The sequence below is a fragment of the Globicephala melas genome, chromosome 4 (assembly GCF_963455315.2).
Source record: "Globicephala melas chromosome 4, mGloMel1.2, whole genome shotgun sequence".
Taxonomy (NCBI): domain Eukaryota; kingdom Metazoa; phylum Chordata; class Mammalia; order Artiodactyla; family Delphinidae; genus Globicephala; species Globicephala melas.
In genome coordinates, this window is record NC_083317.1 from 123,860,042 (window position 1) to 123,879,515 (window position 19,474).

General features: G+C 42.7%; 1 protein-coding gene and 1 non-coding gene across 16 annotated transcripts in view; both read right to left on the reverse strand.

Annotated features, from left to right (window-relative positions):
* Positions 1-2,530: 2,530 nt before the first annotated feature.
* The window catches only part of ZBTB38 (zinc finger and BTB domain containing 38), a 75,907-nt gene continuing 58,963 nt past the window's right edge, over positions 2,531-19,474 (reverse strand). For 14 of the 15 annotated variants that reach the window (XM_030873336.3, XM_060298542.2, XM_030873337.3 and 11 more), the window contains one exon: positions 2,531-9,095. In XM_030873336.3, the coding sequence (XP_030729196.1) occupies positions 5,502-9,095 (3,594 nt within the window). In that variant the 3' untranslated portion in view covers positions 2,531-5,501. Of the gene's footprint in view, positions 9,096-18,412; positions 18,540-19,474 lie in introns of those variants that run through there. The other variant, XM_030873343.3, reaches the window with a different exon arrangement.
* Positions 12,526-12,598, reverse strand: TRNAD-GUC (transfer RNA aspartic acid (anticodon GUC)). Its single transcript has one exon. It is a non-coding gene; the product is annotated as a tRNA-Asp (tRNA).

The following is a 19,474-nucleotide window of genomic DNA, read 5'->3' on the forward strand; positions in this document are numbered from 1 at the left end:
ACAGGCTCCGGACGCGAAGGCTCAGCGGCCGTGGCTCACGGGCCCAGCCGCACCGCGGCATGTGGGATCTTCCCGGACCGGGGCACGAACCCGCGTCCCCTGCATCGGCAGGCGGACTCTCAACCACTGCGCCACCAGGGAAGCCCGAAAACGCTTACTTTTTAACAAAGGTACATTCTGAAATATGAACGTATTTACAGACGAAACGGTATGATGTCTGAGATCTACTTCAAAATAACACAGTACAGAGGAAGCAGGTGAGGGTACAGATAAAACAAAATTGGCTGTGAATGGTTGATTGTTGAAGTTGGATGACGGGTTCACTGGGGTCCATCGTACTATTCTACTTTTGCATGTTTGAATTTCTTTAAAGACTTAAAAATCATCTATCCAGAACGTGACCTAGTCTTATCGCTTTCGTTACACCCACTCTTAACCAAACCACTGTCATCTCTCACCTGTACGGTCCCAGCCTCCCATCTGATCTCCCCACCCACCCTTGCCTCGTCCTGTGGTCTCTACACTGCAGTGAGCGAGATTCTTTAAACACATCAGATGGTTTCCTCTCTGCTTAAGCCCTACAATGGCTCATCTTGCTTGGACCTGTGGCACACCTCTCTAACCTCATCTCCTGGCACTCAGCCCCTCATGCTCTCCCCCCAACCCCTGCTATGGTCCTTCTATTCTCAGGCTAGAGAGCACGCCCCCGAGGCCCTGGTGATGTGTCCTTAACACGCCTCTCCTGTCTCACCACCCCACACCCCAGGCTTGCGGGGTCTACACTCACTTGTGGTTTCTTTGTTTTAGTCACAGCTACCTGGACCTGTCCTGACTGGGAAGCCCAGGTTCCATCAGCCCCAGCTAGGAGCTTTGGTTCTGAGCCCCTAGGAGCTCAGGGCTTATCTTGTAATCATCTATTGCCTCCTTCCCCGGACTCAAGTTCCTTGAAGTCACAGGCTACCTCTTCTATCTCTGTAGGCTTGACAAAATGCCCGACACTTAAAATTCAGCACATTTTGAGTAAATGAATAAAATTCTTTGTAAGTTAGCATGTTACATCTTTTAAATATACGTACCAAAGTTTCTTGGAACAGGAACAAAATACTCATCATTACACAGAAGTCATCAAAGATGATTGAAAAACATGCTTCTGACTTCTCAGTATAATATTCTAAATAGAATTACTTGATATCTCAGATGTCAAGAATGAAATAATAAAAATGTAATCACGTTTCTGTTATAAACGGTTCTTCTTTAGTTGTCTAAATTTGGAGTGCTGAGTTCTAAGGTTTTAAAAATTGCACACCGAGTCAACCTGCCTGCTCCCTTGACCATCTTGCTTGAAGAATCAGGGTCAAAGGATGCAAACTGGGGAGGGAGGGAGGGGTCAAAGAAGCTTGATTAACAGATGTCCAGGATGGGGTGTGGGAGGTGAGTTCTTAGGTAAGGAGGGACTTGAAATGGAAGAAGAGCTGCCCCTGCAAAAAGGAACTGATAAGAGACAGGAAGTGGAACCAAATCAGTCAATAGGGGATGAAGAAAGAGGAAGGTGAGCGATAGGAACGAGAAGACCTGAAATCATTCAAAGAATATGTACAAATAGGACCGCTTTGCGTGATGTTTTTATGCTTTTAATCCAGTTGTTTCCCAACTGTTACGAATTCTTTCAATATTAATTCTGTTGTTTTGATAGATAATTAAGTTCCTTTTAGCAGAGAGGAGTTAAGAGAATTTTTGGAGAATTCAGTTTGGGTTGCTCTTCAAATACAAAATTGATGCTATGGGCCAGCCATTAGGGCTGGAAATTTGAGTTATTTTCCCTGTGCTGCTGATGGGTTGTGCTGCCTGAGCCACTGGCCCTCCTGTCACATCACCCATTGTGACTGCCTGTATTTGCAGATAATTAGCTAAGGTTGCAAGTGATGACGGGACAGATTTTTTCTTTATGTGAAAAATGACTAGTTTATAATAGCATTATAATTTCACCCTGTATTCAAAAAAAAAAAGTGGACAAACTCTTACAAACTGAGTTCATAGGGCAATATCCTCAAATATCAGAGAAACCAAACGCCCGAAGTACTGAGGCCTCAGTGAGCAAATGAGAGTTGAGTCCAGGGAGGCTGAGCCTCTTTACAGCTGTCATTGTGACAACTACCATCACAAGCTGCATCACAAGCTCTTTTCCTCACTCTCCGTTGAGTTTACGTTAAGCATTTCCCTCTAAGATGCTGAGAAGGAACAAAAACATGGGCTCTGGAGTCAGGCAGCCCTGGGTTGCGATCCTGGCACTGTCTGGCTGTGGGATCTGCTCAATGTCACTATAAAGTGCAGATAATGAGGTCTACTTCCTAAGGTTGTCGGGAAAGGACTGAATGAAATAGCCCACGGAAAGAACGCTGCCGAATACCTGATAGTTAATAAGTGTAATTTGTTTTCTGTGGATGTCCAGAGCAGAATACTTCCAACGCTCTGATTTATCGTAAGATCGGCCTATCCAAAGCACTAAATGATAACAAGAGTTCAGTCTCTTTTATTCTGCTTTTTTTAATGTCATATTCCATTTGAGTCCTAAGCATGTAAGCAGGTACCATGGAATGTAAACAAGAAAGGAAACAGAAATATATTGAATGACTCATATGTGAAACAATGCTGTGACTCACACAGATGAAATAGCTGCTTGGCTGCACAAAATAATTAACACTAAAACGTTTAAGAAGAGACAACATAGGAATAAGCTATTTTAATCAAGCAAAAACAAATTTATATCAATTAGTTCTAAAAATAAAATTAGACTTTTCCAACCCTTAACATCTGTATTTAATAATATCTTCTAACCAAAATACAGATGCTAAAACAGCAAATTACAATATATCTTGTACAGCATACAGTATGTTCACTGTTCACACTTACTTTAATTCTAGTTGGTCGTTATGTACTCAATGCATAAACATCACTTAGAATAAAATTTTCACAATTAACAAAAAATGCGACAAGGCTGTCTTAAAACGGCTCTGCTATAAATTGTATAGAATATACAGGATTACAAAGTCAAGTATTTTTTTTATCAAAATATACACCCCTCCCTGAAACTAACACAAGCTATCAACATTTTCAACGAATAATACAATTATAGAAAATATTTGCAAAATTATTTTTTTCATGTATAAATATTCTGCCATATTTACTTTGGTCTAGAATTATCAGCATACAAGTCCACTTAAAAAGTATCCACATGGAAGGGCTGGGAGACATCAGTACATGTAATCATTTTGTATTTGGAGTTACCTCAAATCAAAGTGACTGAAACACACAGTAATTCTCCTTGATCCATAAGCCTAATTGAGATAAAACAAATTAGTAGATCACAGGATTGCTTATTCAATTTTCTAATCATCAATTCAAAATTTCTTAGGCCCTTTGCAACTATCTTTTTAACAAAACCCAAATGAATAGTGCAGGTATACATATATACAATGTATAAAATAAAGTTGGACTCGTTTGCATTTTTCCATTTTCCTCTATTACATAATACTGTTTGTAAGTGAAAGCAGATGAACAAAAGATAAATGCAAATACAATACTGGGGTTATTTAACAGCAAAGTACTACAGTATAAAAAGGTCAGCTTTGATCATGTCCTTTTCTGGGTGTTTAAATGCTTTCTTGCCCACCCCAATCCTTATTAAGTCTTCTTCATGGAGGTATCACAACGCTTGGAGAGAGGATCTGGAGTCCTTTGAGCTACTTCTTCACAATGGTAACCTTGCAACCTTGGGTCATCTTGGGTTTCCAGCTATCACATCCCGTGAACATGAATGGCCGCAGGTCATCCTTGAACCGGGTCCCAGATTCTGCTCATACTGGTCATCAAAGGGTAAGAACGTTTTCTCTCTCTCTCTCCTATTCTGGCAGTTTAAAAAGTAAGACTCATGACTTCCAGCCTCCCAGGAACCTAGTCCACATGACGGAATAGCCTATAGGGCAGTTAGATTTTGAGGGCAGTGCTGATGGTGTGGGTCAGCATAAAAGAACATTAAAAACGGAAGTGGTTTTTAGCAAGCGGGCTAGATGTCTGCAAACATTAAGACAAGGCATCTGGTTTGTGGATGTATTTCTGAGTCATATCAGTAAGTGACGGAACCTTGTCACTCCACATTCTATCTCCCCACCCCCCAAAGACAAAGCTCTGTTCGAGGCAAGGAAGATCATCACTCCCTCTGCCCCCTCAAGTCATTAATGGGTGGGGCGGGGGTGTGTGTTTCTCTTGTCCTTTTTTTTTTTTTTAAATAGTATGTGCTTGTGGGCTGCATGATCTCCAAGAAGGCTAACAATTGTAGGGACTGGGCTTTCTGTCACTTTCAAGCGCCTGGGAATTCACCACCGTACACATGCTTTGCGCTACATTTCCTGGACACTCCTTCAGTGGCACGGAAGGCGTCAGGTTTCACTTGAACCCTTGAGACTGGTTAAATCTACCTGGAAAGACCTCCATGTCCATGGCCTTGTGATGGATGGAAGACTGCAGGGAGTTTCAGAAGAATCTGACCTTTCTTCATTTTCTGAAGTGAGGCCACTAAAAAGTAATATACAGCACAGCACAGGTAACCACAGGTAACTTCTGGGAAGGCTCTCCCCCATGGATAAGGCATGACCTATGTTTTCTGTGACTTGAGTAGACCAGTTCTAATAACAGCTCAGCCATAACTTCAAGAGAACAGCATTCCATCTAAAAGCATACACATGCTCTTAAGTAATATTCAAAATGCTTTCTACTGATTTTTACATCAGTCCTCATTATTTGCAGATCTATTGCTCATCATTATAATTCACTACAGGGGACATGGACAGTTAAAAGTTAGAGTGATTTATATATGTATTTTACAAGGTTTGTGTTGCAGAAAAGTACTTCTAGATAATGTATGAATGTCCTACTCGGGTTACTCATTTCACACGTATTTTCAACTATATTATTTCGTAGGTATCCATTAATTTAAACAATTTTAATAGAAGCTGGTTGGGAATAATGACTGTCATAGCTCATTTACCTTTGAACTTATTTATGAAGATGACATTTTCATGACATCTGACCCTTATTTTCTCCAGTGACTAAAGACAGTTCAGCAGCCAGTTCCTATTAGCACTTATTAGAAAGTTTTAAATTACGCTAAAATTAAACTCTTTTCTTTCCCCCGACTGGCAGAAATATCATAGCTGAGAACTTCACAAACTTTCACAGGTCGCTTGGGATACTGGAAGATTCAGGTACTTTGTTTTTGTGTACTTTGCATGAAGTTAATGCTAAAACCCAAAGCAGATATTAGGATCCTTTTCCTGGAATTTTCACAAATGAGATTTTCTTTGTTACATTTCACTCCTTCATGACTGTTATGTGAACAAAATTAAACAGAAACAAAAGAAAACGGCTAACTTAAAAAAAAAAACAAAAAGAAAAACCCAAACCCACCAACTTATAGTTTCGAAGATTTTTCCAAGTATCACCATTCAAAGGACATTATCAACAACGGTTTGTCCATTATCCTTTTGGTCACTGTCTTCTGAATCAATGAAATGTGGATTCTCCAGGGGATTTGAGTTCTCGTGGCCCGTGTCACCTTCTGTTTTCTCCCGCTGACTTGGGCTTTTGAATAAGTGTTTCTTCTGGTGCATTCCAAGGGCAGCAGCTGTTTTGCAAATTTTGGGGCACTGGAAGCAGGCATAGCCCTTCCCATTATGCTCTCGGATATGCCTCTGCTCATGATTCCTTTTCGTGGAGAGATACAAAAAACTCTGAAAGCAGAACTGACAGTGGTATCGCTTTTCGCCAGTGTGGATTCTTTCGTGGATTTTGAGGGTCTCATTCAACGTGAAGGCCTTGTTGCAATACTGACAGACGAACTCCTTCACGCCCAGGTGGATGCGCTCGTGTTTCTGTAGGTTGCCTTGCACCGAGAAGCACCGTCCGCAGGTCTTGCACTGGTACGGCTTCTCTCCCGTGTGACACCTCATGTGCATCTTCAGGGTGGAGGGGCTCTGGAACTGCTTGGAGCAGAGCTCACACGCATAAGGCCTGGCCGTGAGATGCCGGTGGGGCCTCCCTTGATTCCCGGCCCCCGAGGCTTTGTCTCCGTCACAGAGTTCACACTGCAACTTGGGCATCTCTTTATTTTCTTCTTCCTCGAAGGCCTTCTCCTGGGGGGCCTTCCCCACTGCGCAGTCCAGTTCGGCCGGGTATTTACATTTGCTGCTCGGGCTCCTGTTTTCATGCTCCTTCCTCCAGTTGGCTTTCCTCATTTTTCTCAACTGTCTGGATTTCTTTTTGGGTTTGTAGTTGTAGTAAGGGCGCCACGGTTTATCCGTGGAATCCTGGTCACTGGCATCGTCAAACATCTCACTCATCTCCACGCACTCGGACTGGCAGAGCCCGATCGGGCTGTCTCTGTTGGTTTCCTGTTCACTCTCTCGTGGCGGAGTCTCCTCCTGCATTTGGTACTTGGGCCTCCTCCCTCTTTTATAGAACAATTTAGATCCTAGGATGTGCCTTTTCACGATGGCTTCGTTCCCGATTTTCACCGTTATCTGGCAAAGGGGCGCGACGTTGCTGTTTGTGGAGGTTCCCGGGAGAGCAGGCTTTGCGATGTAAGTTTCAATTTTACTAGTTTCTTTAATGATATTTGTGGTTTTGCTCAATGACCCTCCAGGATCAGCAATGTATCTGGACTCCTCTGGTACTTCTCCCCTGTTACACAGGATGGTTTTCTTTTTCTCCTTCATGCTCTTGGGTCTGCTGACAACCCTCCCCACTTTGTCTGGCTCGGGTTTGCCATCGTCTTTCGGGCTCTGACTGCCAGCCAGGTCTGAAGGGGCTGCGGGGTTGTGGCTGCTTGTGGCAGCAACGGCATTGCTGTGCATTATCACCGATGAAAACTGGCTGCTGTGCACGATGACCGAGGGGGCTGAGCCACTGTAGCTGATCACAGAGGTGGAGTTCTCACTGCCGTTACTCACAGACAAAACGGGCGCGTCCCCCGCCCGGAGGCCCGAACTGACGGCATTTTCAGCAGAAGAAACTGACACCTCTGTTGAATAAAAGTTACTGTCCAGATCAACTTTCAACTCTCCCCTCTCTCCCCATTTGGTACCCTCTGCGTTTTGTGCACTGGTGGAAGTGGGTACATCCTGACGTGCTGGTGTTTCCAGTGGGATGGCTGGACTGCTGGTCAAGGTGTTTACACTGTTTTGGAAATTCAGAGTAGGCAATTCAGAGCCGTGTGGATTCTGAATAACATAGGGACCAGGTGCAGACTCGTTCATCTGACTGTTTTCTCGAGTATTTTCATAGGAAGAATGTCGGTAGCTCTTGTAAGGAGCCCTCTTGCATTTCATGGGCAGGAGCCTATAAAGCTTATATGGATAGACACTAGGCTTCAAGCCCCCGTTTGCTGTTTTTTTACTGATGGAAAGTCTATGATCGATGGCATGGAAAGACTTCTGGTGGTTTTTGAGTATATAGTAGGTCATGAACGTTTCCAGGCAGAAAATGCACTGATACCGCCTTTCTCCCGTGTGCCAAATCTCATGTCTTGTCCTATACTCAGCCAATGCAAATACTTTGTTGCAGTAATGGCAAGGATACGTTCTTCTCCACGAGTGAACATTGGCATGTCTTCGGAGGCTGGATAAAGTCACATAACTACGTTTGCATACTACGCAGCTGTAGAGCATTTGCCCGTTAACAAATTTAACCATGTGTTCTGTTTCTGGCAAGGTACTTCCGGGACTGGAAAATTCACCAATCCTATTCTCAGATAATAAAGGCTCTGGACCTGTGAACGCACCTCCATTCTGCCCAATGGTGGGATAGTTTTCTAAGAAGCGCTGATTCCCTCCAGGAACGGGCATGTGGCTTGACCTCATGCAGATCTGCTCGTGCCGATCCAGTCTGTTGAGGGTGCTAAACTGTTTGTTGCAATGCTTGCACACCAAGGGCTCCTGGGTTGGCTTGTGAAGCTGCATGTGGGCGCTGAGCAAAGTGCTGCTGTCGAAGGATTTGGAACAACAGCTACAATTGTAAATGAGAGGCGGCACCTCTGTGGCTGGCAGTGTGGGGGCATCGGAGGATTTATTTTCCTCTGCCCTGGGAAAATGGACCTCTCCTTCGTTGTTGCTGGGAGATTTTGAAAGGGAAAGAATTGCAGCTGGCTGTGGACTTCCTTCTTGATTCATTTCCAAGTTGGTTGCTGGAGGGGGGGGTATATTTTCTGGAGGTGAATCCGAATCCTGGGGTGCGGAGATTGTCTTTGGCTTTCGGCATGTTTTCGGTTTTGCTGCAACCGCTTCGCAGTTTTCTTTACCTGTTTTCCCAGGTGAACTGCTGTCCCGTTCCCGTACAGGCAGACTTCTGTAAGCCTCAGTCACGGAAGACACGGCGTAGGAGTGCTCGGCGAGGGTGTGCACGGGCTCCACCTCGTGGCAGACGTCAGTCCTCTCCAGGCAAAGGCTGGTGGTTCTCATGGAGTCGGAGACCTTTTTGAAACTTGCCCTCAAGTCCAGTGGAGAAAACATGTTATTACTATTTTCCGTTTCGATGATGGAAAATGCATTTGTGATCCTTGGCCCATTAGTGATGGCTGGTTCTTCATGCCTTTTTTCATTTTTTTCTTCTTTAACCACTCCCTTTTCGGTAATGCAGAATACATAAGGACCTGGGGAATTTGAAAAGTTGCGATCGGTAAGATCTTCCAAGAAGGATATTCCCAGCTTTTTTCCTGCAGCTGCAAGATCAGTGACTGTTTCTTGTCTCTTGACGACGACTGTGGAGCTGTAGATATAATTAAGGATTTCTGTAAACACTTCGGCTTTGAGATCATCCAGCTCCAGGACGTGGCTGGAAATACAGATGGTGTGACTCCAAAAGATATTTTTGAAATAAAGGCTTGAAGCAGCCAGGACATTGCTGTGGGCTTTAAATTTGGTGTCTTCCACAATGATAGTGACATCACATAAAATGCCCCGAATGCGCTGCTCATTCAAGATTGAGAGCACTGTGTCGCTGTGAAAGTCGTCCTTGAGGTCCCTGGAAAGGGACATGACTGTCATCTGAAACAAGAGGAGAGAAATGGTCAGAGACGCTGCCACAAGGAGCTCCTTTATTTGTAGGCCGTTTTCAATTTCTTTGAAAAACGTTTTTTGTATGAAAATAATTGTTTTTTTTTTAAAAATCTCATTCTGTTGCTGCTCCCAAGACTTGCAGTCAACCTTAGAAGTTTAATCTTTATCTTGCCCCAGCCTGTTCCTCATACCACTGCTAATAGTTGTTATAGTTGGAAATCCTCCCAGAACTTTTTCTCCTTCTTTCTCCAAAGTTGTAGCTTGGAGAAAGGTTCCCCGGCCAAATGTTAAAGGTCTCATCATCACGCAGGGCTGCTGCACTGAACTCTTAGAGTCGGGCAATGCCATGGTCCTACCACAAGCCTCCTTATCTATTTCAGAAGATGGCCCTGATGATCTGATCCAAACGTAATTCATGAAGCAGGAAAATGATTTTTTAAAAGTTTTCCCTAAGTAAGCAGTACCTGTGAGTAAAGGCATTGGCTGCTCGGGAAAGAAGCAAGAACTGGAGGAGCCATTCCTGATTTGTGGCTCCGAAGGGTTTCTCAGTGTAGTCTCAGTCTGCATGACCAAGTCTGACCACTAGGGGCACTCTGCCCTCTGGCCCTTCCTTGTGGGGACCCATCCCGTTCCTTCTGATTTCGCTTTTATCACAGCCAAAGTAGACTGGGGTGTTCAATCAAAAAGGAAACAAAACAAAACAAGTAAAGTATATTTCTGAGTTTACAATACCGTGTCTAGTCACAGGTTCCTAAATTAGCACAATTTAAAGGCACTATGGCTCTTGTTCTGGTCTGAGGATGCTACCTCCATTGTTCCCAGAGCTCAGGTCTTGTTATCCTCTATGTTCTATAATGAGCCTAGAATGGCCAGAGCCAACCCACTAATATTCTAGTGAGGGACAATCCAAAGCAGTGGCTTTCATAGTTAGCCACAGTAAAAAATACATGGTACACAGTGACTTAAGACAGAAATGAAACTAAAACTTACCCTTACTATGTGTGATGCAGTCTGTTCTGTCCTATTCTCCTTCACTTAAAAAACGCTAACAGCAACTCACCAAACTAATTCCACTACACATTAATGGATCACTCCTGCACTTAATCTGTACCCCCCCCAAATACCCGCTTTGGTCTAAAGGATATACTACCCAGCTATTCATCAAGTCCACCTCTAATCACATGATGTCCAGAAAGCCATGTACCTTGCTGCTATTTCTTTAACTCCCAGTGGCAATGTATTCCTAGCACTGGAGTATAATGTTTAGCCCACGGCATTTATTCAATTGGAAAAGACCAGATGGCCACATAAAGGATCTCTTTTCACCTTTTTGTAAGGATTATAAGCTCTGCCCATTATGTTATTTAGACAGTCCTTTATACAAGAATCCATTCGATAACTTCTTTTTATCTCATTCAGCCATTGGAAAAAGAGCATTTCTACTAACAAATTCTTCATTATTCAGATAATGAGAACAATGTACTCACCACGTTTATTCTCTCTTAATTCTCGAGACGAGGATGCTTAGAACTAACGTTTACCATTGACTGTTGTAGCCACTGTGAGCCTGGGTTTCTGATGTGACTACTGTCTCACTTTCTTGATTTAGTGAGAGCTCTTTTACTCTTGTTTTCCCTGCCTTTAAGTGGAACCTTCCATGAATCTTTTCTAGGGATGTGGGGGATTAAATCTTTAAATAAAATTAAATGAAAAGGGATCTCTGGGACTTCCCCGGTGGTCCAGGGGCAAAGAATCCAACTTCCAATGTAGGGGACTCGGGTTCGATCCCTGGTCGGGGAACTAAGATTCCACATGCCACGGGGCAACTAAGCCCGAGCGCCACAAATACTGAGCTCACACGTCTCAATTAGAGTACAGAGCCCCCGTGCTCTGGAGTCCACGTGCCACAACTACAGAGCCCACCCACCCTGGAGCCTGCATGCCATAACTAGAGAAGAGAAAACCCGCATGCCACAACTTGAGAGAAGCCTGCACGCCACAACTAGAGAGAAGCCCGAGTGCCGCAATGAAGATGTCGCATACCACAACTAAGACCCAATGCAGCCAAAAAAATAAAGAATATAAACTTAAAAAAAAGGGGATCTTTATGGCTTCCTCTGTGCCCTGAAGGGAGAAAGGTTCACCCTGAATGGATAGCAGCAGTCTACCCTTCACTGGCTTACAGATCAATAACATACTTGGCTGGTGCTTGTTTGGCCTTCCTTGAGGTCTCTCTGTTCCGGGCCCCTGTAGGATCTACTTTCTCTCCTGACTCGTACCTTCTCCTGTTTGGAAGGGTCAGACCAGACCATAATGGGCTCTAGAGGACTCCCCACAGCAAGTTTTGTATTGCCAGTACTAGTTATCATTAAAAGTTATCATCAGATTTGAGTTAAAAAAAAAAAATCACTCAGGACCACTTAGGCTGCAGTGTGTGGAAAGGATCCGAGGGAGGCCAGCTGGTTGCAAACCAGCTAGCGAGGCCGTCCTAGTGGTCCAGGTAAGAATTAATCCATCCACCCCAGACAGAGCGGGAACCTGGGAAGGAGTGATGGCTCCACCCACACCTAAGAAAGTGAGGCCGGGGGAGTTAGTATCTGAACTCAAAATTTACTTTTAATTCCCTCGACCAATATTTATTGAGCAACTGCTAAGTACAAGGCATCAGGCTAAGTGCTACAGGAAGATAATAGTTCATCTCTCCGTTGAACAGATGTTTACTGAATACCTACTTCATGCTTTGGGACAGTAGTTCCCAAACCTGGCTAGGCATCAAAATCAGCTGGGAAGCTTTAAAACAGTACAGGTTTACAGATTCCCCCTACTCCGCCCCTGCAGAGATTCTGGTTTGGAACAGCTGGGGTGAGACCCCGGAATCCGTATGTACTTTTGTACCTTATTTCGTGAATAAGTAATACATTCATATGATAACAAGTTGGAAAGGCACACCGAGTAAACACTGACAAGCCTCCTTCCCACATTGTCTCAGAGGCTCTTCAGGTGGTTTTATATCAACCAGGCAGAAGCAGGCCTGGGGGCTGACACTAAAAGCCAGGGCCGCTAGAGGAACAAAAATACTGCCCCCAAAGGTCTGTGGTACAGCAGGGAAAATAAGATGTGCTCATGAAAAGCCGTAAAACACAGATTCCCAGGGAAGGTGAAGGGTCAAGAGCGCTGGGAGAAGGTTTCAGGGGTCGGGGGGAGAGGGGCTTGGGAACGGGTGTGAGCCCAGCAAAACCTTGCAGATATGGACAAAGCTGAGGAAAAGGAATTTCAGTCAGAAAAAGGCACAGTCGAGAGTTTTACGCCCTCAAGAAGCTTGTGATCTAGGAGTCGGTGTAACACTTTATTTTTATTTTGTTGTTGCTGTTGTTTGCTTTTTGTTGTTTGCCACACCATGCGGCTTGCGGAATCTTAGCTCCCCGACCAGGTATTGAACCTGGGCCCTCAGCAGTGACAGCGTGGAGTCCTAACCACTGGACCACCAGGGAATTCCCAGTGTAACAGTTTAGGACAAAGAATCCAAATCCGCAAATGCGAAGTGAAAAAGCGGTGAAAGTTGTTGAAGATGCAATTCCAAGCCATATTCTGCCTGTCCAACATGCAACAAAGAAATAAGTTAGAAGTCTGTAGGCCAGAGGGGACCCATCGTAGGCCACAAGCACACCTGGTCCCCACACGCTATGTTTGACTCCCATGGTTTTTGGAACCATGGTTTTGAAAAACTGAGCTCACGTTGAAAACCAGTAAGATTTAACGTAAAAATCAACATATCTTTTCTTGAAAAACAGGAAGACTGGACAGCGAAGGGGGTGTTGGCTGCCTGGCAACCGCGTGGCTGTGTCCCTGTGTCACTGTCACCTGCACGCACGTGCTACCTGTCCAAGTACTTACCGCCAAGCGGCTTCTCTCAGTAAAAAGCCCAGCCTGGCCCCTTCAGGCAGTTTGGTTTGTGCAACTGATAAGAACATTAAGCAGAATCACTTTGCACCCACAGTTCTGAACAGACATACTTAATGATATCCCTAAAATTAGAATTAAGACATAAATGAGCTCGTGGGGGGAGGCAGTCATTCTCACCAAAAATAGTATTCTTTGACTTAAGAAAAATTAAAGTGATCTTCTCTGTTATATTTCTTCATTGAGAGTAAATGAAAACAGAAGTCTCAGGAGTTCCTGCCAATGGAAAGCCCACAACAGACTTCAGAAAAAGAAACAGAAGTTGGAAAGCAGATGAAATTCAATTTACACGTAATTTTCTAAAACGTGTTCAAAAAAGCAAGTTTCGTGCAGTATATTTATTATTTTCAGTAGTACTGCTGAGATGGAATAAATAAGCACGAAAAAGGCTAACAAAAATGATGTAGATGCAAACATTTTGGTAAGCCAATATTTAAAAAAAATAAACTAATTTGTAATTAGGTAACTGTGGTCATCTGACTTATGTTACTATTTCCCTGAGTTGGTATTTTAGCTGTAATAGCTTTTAACATACACCTTCTAAACACATAAATACACATACATATATATCCATGTGCACATACCAATAAATCTATGACTATATAACTATATGAACATATGCTGTATGTAAATATATTTTATAAGCACATCAAACAGGATGAACTTTTAATTCAGCATCTAAAAAACAGGATACTTGGACTTCCCTGGTGGCGCAGTGGTTAAGAATCCGCCTGCCAACGCAGGGGACACAGGTTCGAGCCCTGGCCTGGGAAGATCCCACATGTTGAGGAGCAACTAAGCCTGTGCGCCACAACTACTGAGCCCGCGTGCCACAACTACTGAAGCCTGTGCGCCTAGAGCCCGTGCTCCACAACAAGAGAAGCCACCGCAATGAGAAGCCTGTGCACCGCAACGAAGAGGAGCCCCCGCTCGCCGCAACTTGAGAAAGCCCGTGTGCAGCAACGAAGACCCAATGCAGCCAAAAATAAAATAAATAAATTTAAAAGAAGAAAAAATAAAAAACCGGATACTTGCGAGAGAAAGGGGGTGCAACTAATAACCATGCCAGGGCAACAGGTATACATTGGGACTGTGCCCTGAGAAGTGAGGATGAATGATCATCCTGTTTCCATATACATAAATATATAAACAAAATATGTATCTCTATATAGATTAAATATAAAATTCTAAAGTTATAATTACATATATGTACATTTACATAAAGTATACTTTATAAATATGTAAATGCTTTTAAGAATTTTATACATATATGATAAACATACTTTATAATTATACTTCATATAAATGCCACTGGGAAATTCTACTTAATTAGCATATTTAGAATCTGCTGCTGCTTTTGTCTCCTGCCATATTCCAGCCTTATACAATACACATTCATCTCATGCAAAGGTGGGCACTTAAATAAGATGCTTTTGATGACTAAAATGACTTTTCTTCACTTACTTGTAGAATTAACGTTTTAGAAAAGTAAAATAAATCTATGCTGATGGTAAAATATGCCAACAGTAGAGAGGTGGATTAAGGTACAAGGCAGAAGGCCCCCTCCCCACGCCAGCCTCCTCAGTATACCCACAGCACAGGCAGCACAGGGACTCCCTATACGGGTCCTTTCCTCATCACTCGGGAGGATTTCTACGCTCTGTATGAAGCTTTAGAAGAAAAACTGTATTTCTTCTTGAGGTTCTTCTTCTATCCTCGCCCCTAGCTCCGCTGCCGGGCAATTCCTATCATTCACTCATCTCAGATGACACCTCCTCTGGTCAGCCTCCTTCCTCACGGATTCCTAATTTGGGGTTCCTACCTTCATAGTCGCATGTAATGCTGTGCGTCTGTCCATATCTCTATCTTTCCCTGTTTGCTCCTTGAGCGCAGGGACAACCGAGCTCATCTTGGTATCCTCTGCGCCCGCAGGGCGGGTACAACACACTGTTGATGTCGACAGTGAGCAGAAACGCAGTGGCTCCTCAGACCCCGGGCAGCAAATGCCTTAAATAACATACTGTGCTTAGAAAGCTTTCTGGTTTAAAGCTTTAAAAATTAGACCTAGGTGAACCCAAATGCTACTCTAGAGAAAGCAAAATTACCAGGAAAATAAAAATAAATTCCTGTTCTTCCCCCCACCCCCCCAGCTTCCTTCTAACCTGGCGGTTCTCAAAGTATGTTTCATGGACCTCTGGGTCTCCCAAGACCCTATCGGCAAGCTCTTGAGGTCAAAACTGTTTTCATAGGGGCAGGACAGGAATAAAGACGCAGATGTATAGAATGGACTTGTGGACACGGGGAGGGGGAAGGGTAAGCTGGGACCAAGTGAGAGAGTGGCATGGACATATATACACTACCAAACGTAAAATCGATAGCTAGTGGGAAGCAGCCGCATAGCACAGGGAGATCAGCTTGGTGCTTTGTGACCACCTAGAGGGGTGGGATAGGGAGGGTGGGAGGGAGGGAGATACAAGAGGGAGGAGATATGGAGATATGTGTATATGTATAGCTGATTCGCTCTGTTATAAAGCAGAAACTAACACACCACTGTAGAGCAATTATACTCCAATAAAGACATTAAAAAAAAACTATTTTCATGACAACACTAAGATGTCATTCATCTTTTTTATCATGCTGACATGTGCATTAATGGTGCAAAAGCAAAGATGGGGAAAACTTCCGGCAACTTAACAAACATCAAGCCAGTAACACTTGGATTAAGGAGTAAAAATTATTCATTTTATTAAATCTTGACCCTTGACTGTACGTCTTCTTACTGTTGTGTGATAAAATGGGAGGTACACACTGCCTTGAGAAAAAGTACTTGGGTGTTTCTTTGAGTTCTGAGTTGAACTAGCCCTTTTTTTTTTTTTTCATGGAACACCATTTTTACTTGAAAAAAATGATAAGACAAACCATGGCTATTCAAATACGGGTATTTGGGCAAACACTTCCTTGAAAATGAACTAAGTGAGTCTGTCATTTCAAGTAGCCATTTTGTTGCCAGTAACAAAAGACTCTGAAGCAGAAACAGAATTTTGGAAAACCTGCATCTACCACAATGAGCTCAACACTCCTCAGTACATAATGATTTTTCTGATGATGTTGGTGGTGATGTAATGAAAGTGGTTTCTGGATACTATGCATGGCTCAGTGAACCGACATTTTCCAAATGACCAATGCATATTACCAAAAAAATCATGCAGGGGCTAAAAGGTGTGAGAGAGAGCAGTGGATTTAAATGTAACAAAGTATAGAAAGTTCATTGATATGGATTCCATGTTGCAATTAACCTTTAAGAAATTCCCACTGGTAAGTTCTGGTGTAGTATCAAAGAATATCCACCATTAACTGAAAAGATTATTAAAAAACTTCTCCCTTTTCCAATTACCTAGTTGGGTGAGGCTGGATTTTCTTCGTATAACTCAACTAAAACAACACGTTGCAGCTGAATCCAGAAGCAGATGTGAAAATCCAACCGTCTTTCTCTGAAGTCAGATATTAAAGATACAGTGTACCCTTGAACAATACAGGTTTGAACCACTCAGATCCACTTATATGCTAATGGTTTTCACTAAGTACGTACTATAGTACTACACGATCCGCGATTGGCTGAATCCACAGATGCAGAACTGTGGATATGAAGGAAGGGAGACTGCGAATTTTCGACCACATGGAAGGTCTGCGCCCCTAACCCCTGTGCTGTTCAAGCGTCAACTGTATTTGCAAAAACATAAAACAATACCATTCTTCTCACTATATACAGATATATATATAAGATATTTTTCATGTGGACCATTTTTGAAGTCTTTATTGAATTTGTTACAATATCGCTTCTGTTTTTTATGTTTTGGTTTTTTGGCCAAGAGGCATGTGGGATCTTAGTTCCCTGACCAGGGATCAAACCCACACCCCCTGCACTGGAAGGTGAAGTCTTAACCACTGGACCGCCAGGGAAGTCTCTCACTATATTTTTTGCTTTAGAAAATAGTTATTTTTAAAATACATTTTAAAATACATATTTTAAAATACATCATTTTATCATGTAACTGGGTTTATCACAGTTAATTTTCATAAGTTAATAGTTTTAAAATTCTCATTTAAATTTTTGAATATGATAAATATTGATAGATATAATTCAGATAAACAAAAGCTCTTTGGGTCCTTAAAGATTTATAAGAGTGTAAGGGGGTCCTGGGAATAAAAAGTTTGAGAACCACTTCTCTAACCTATAAGACAATGCTCAAAATCATTTTTAAAGAAACTATTTAGAAATTATTTTACTCAATAAAATGAATCATCTATAAGCCTAAAGGAACTAAAGACAAAATAAATGAAAGTGTGTTGAAATACAAAGCAGAAACGCCCAGGAGACAGAAGGAAAATCCAAGGGATAGAGAAACAGACACACCTACAGTCACACAGATACACACCCTCTACAGCTGTCTTTAATTTTCCAAGCGTGAAGCGATTGCTATCTATCACTTGAGTTTGAACAGGGCTGAAAAACAGGTGGACCAATTTGCCTAGTGTGGGCCTTCCCCACTACACACTCAGGTGAAAATTGTTCCTTGGTACGCAGGGCTGCTGCCTAGATTCTGTTTGCACAATCTATCATTGCTTGAATCCTTGCCTTCCGAATCTCAAAGGTTAGCTTGGTCACAGCATTCCGTTTGCCCTTACAATTCTATCCATTCATCTACTAAATGAGCCCCTCCCCATTATATCCTGGATACTCTTCCTGGTTTTGAACTTGAAATCAAAGGAAACAATTCCTGACAATGATCCAACCAACAAATTCCAGTATTTCCACCTTAATTAAATCTTCTCTCCCCAAATTTGACAAGGCAATTTTACTGAAATACAGAGAAGTCAAAAAACTTAAAAATGATAGTTTCCATAAAAATTTTAACTCTCACAATGTCAACCAAAAAAAAAAAAAAATTGATAAACCTCAAGTTGTTTAACCAGTGTAACTATTATATAGAACTTTATAGACCTTGTTAATGAAATCTGGTGTACTTTTATTAGCAAATCTTCAAGACATGACAGATGGAAAGTGAAGTAACCCTGTCCAGTCTGCATTCTTAGTGAGAATTCGAAGTCACTTATTCAAGGCCACTCTCCAGGGCCAGACTGATTCCCACTTTTCTGTATCTTCTGATCAGAGAAAAAGCCAAGAGCCCTCTTGCAGCACCTTGGCCGCTCAATTCCTAACGTACATAATAACGAAACTAAATCAACAGAGCAACTTTCTCCTCTTTCTACTACAAGTCTTCTATAAAAAGACACTTAGAAATAAAACCCAACTAAAAAAAAACACGCTATATTAGGATACTGACCTGGAATCCTGCAAAAGTCAAACTCACAGTCCATTTTGGGCCAGCGCAGGCCCCATACTGAAGTGGAATCTACTGCATGGATCTGCTATTCTCTGCAGAAAGTGTTCTCTGACAAAGGACACTGCTTCAGTGATCTGGCTCCACCATCCCACACACATCTTTGCAGTGCATTTTCTCATAGTCATGTTGGGTGGCTACGTCAGACCTCCTCACGTGATGGGGTGTTAGAAACACACGCATCAGATCTCGAAAACAGATTACAAAACAGAAGCCCTTTATAGAGTTCAGCTACGTCTAAGAAAAGGAAAATCCTCTTGATTTGCCTTCTAAATGCAGCCCAAAAGGAGAAGAGAAGAGCTGCATTTATCAGACTTTCATGCATTTAAGCTATCAGATTCAAGAAGGTGTAGTATAACAAAGGAGGTTTGTTTTTCATCTGAAATTCAGGTGGTTGGAAAGACTAACTTCAGGAAGCTACTAGAGTCCATCCAACAGAGAGGGGGATTGACTTGAAACACCTTTACTGAATACCTTATTTTGAATAGGTAAATGTTTGGTCTCCAGACTTGCCGTTGCGTGCACACAGACTGTGAGAACGAGTATTATCAGATTCGCAGGTGATGCAATGTGCCCAGTTAAATATTTCCAGTTGCTAGTTTGGAAGGTGAAAGGGGGAAAAGGTGCTTTCTTTTTTTCTTTTTGAAACACAGCAATGTTTAGGGTAGCCCTTGGGGTCATCTCACCATCAACCTTGCCTGGACACCTGCTTGCTTAAGGAAGCTGGCAAATGGGCTTAGAGAGTCTATCTCTGAGGCCCTGAAGTGCTGCGTCCATTTCTTGTCTCCACCAAATTCCACTGACATTTAGAGATGCTAATGTGAAAAGGCATTTTAAATTGGAATGCTGTGCGAACTGAGTTACCAGAACGACCGGGACAGGGGTCTTATCCCCTGGAACTTCTCATTTTAGGGGTGAGCTTATCATCTAGAGTTGGTTTCAAAAGCCAAATACCATTTTCTTAAAGGGCCAGCTGACTGAATGGGCCTGTTCCTCTCAGTTGAC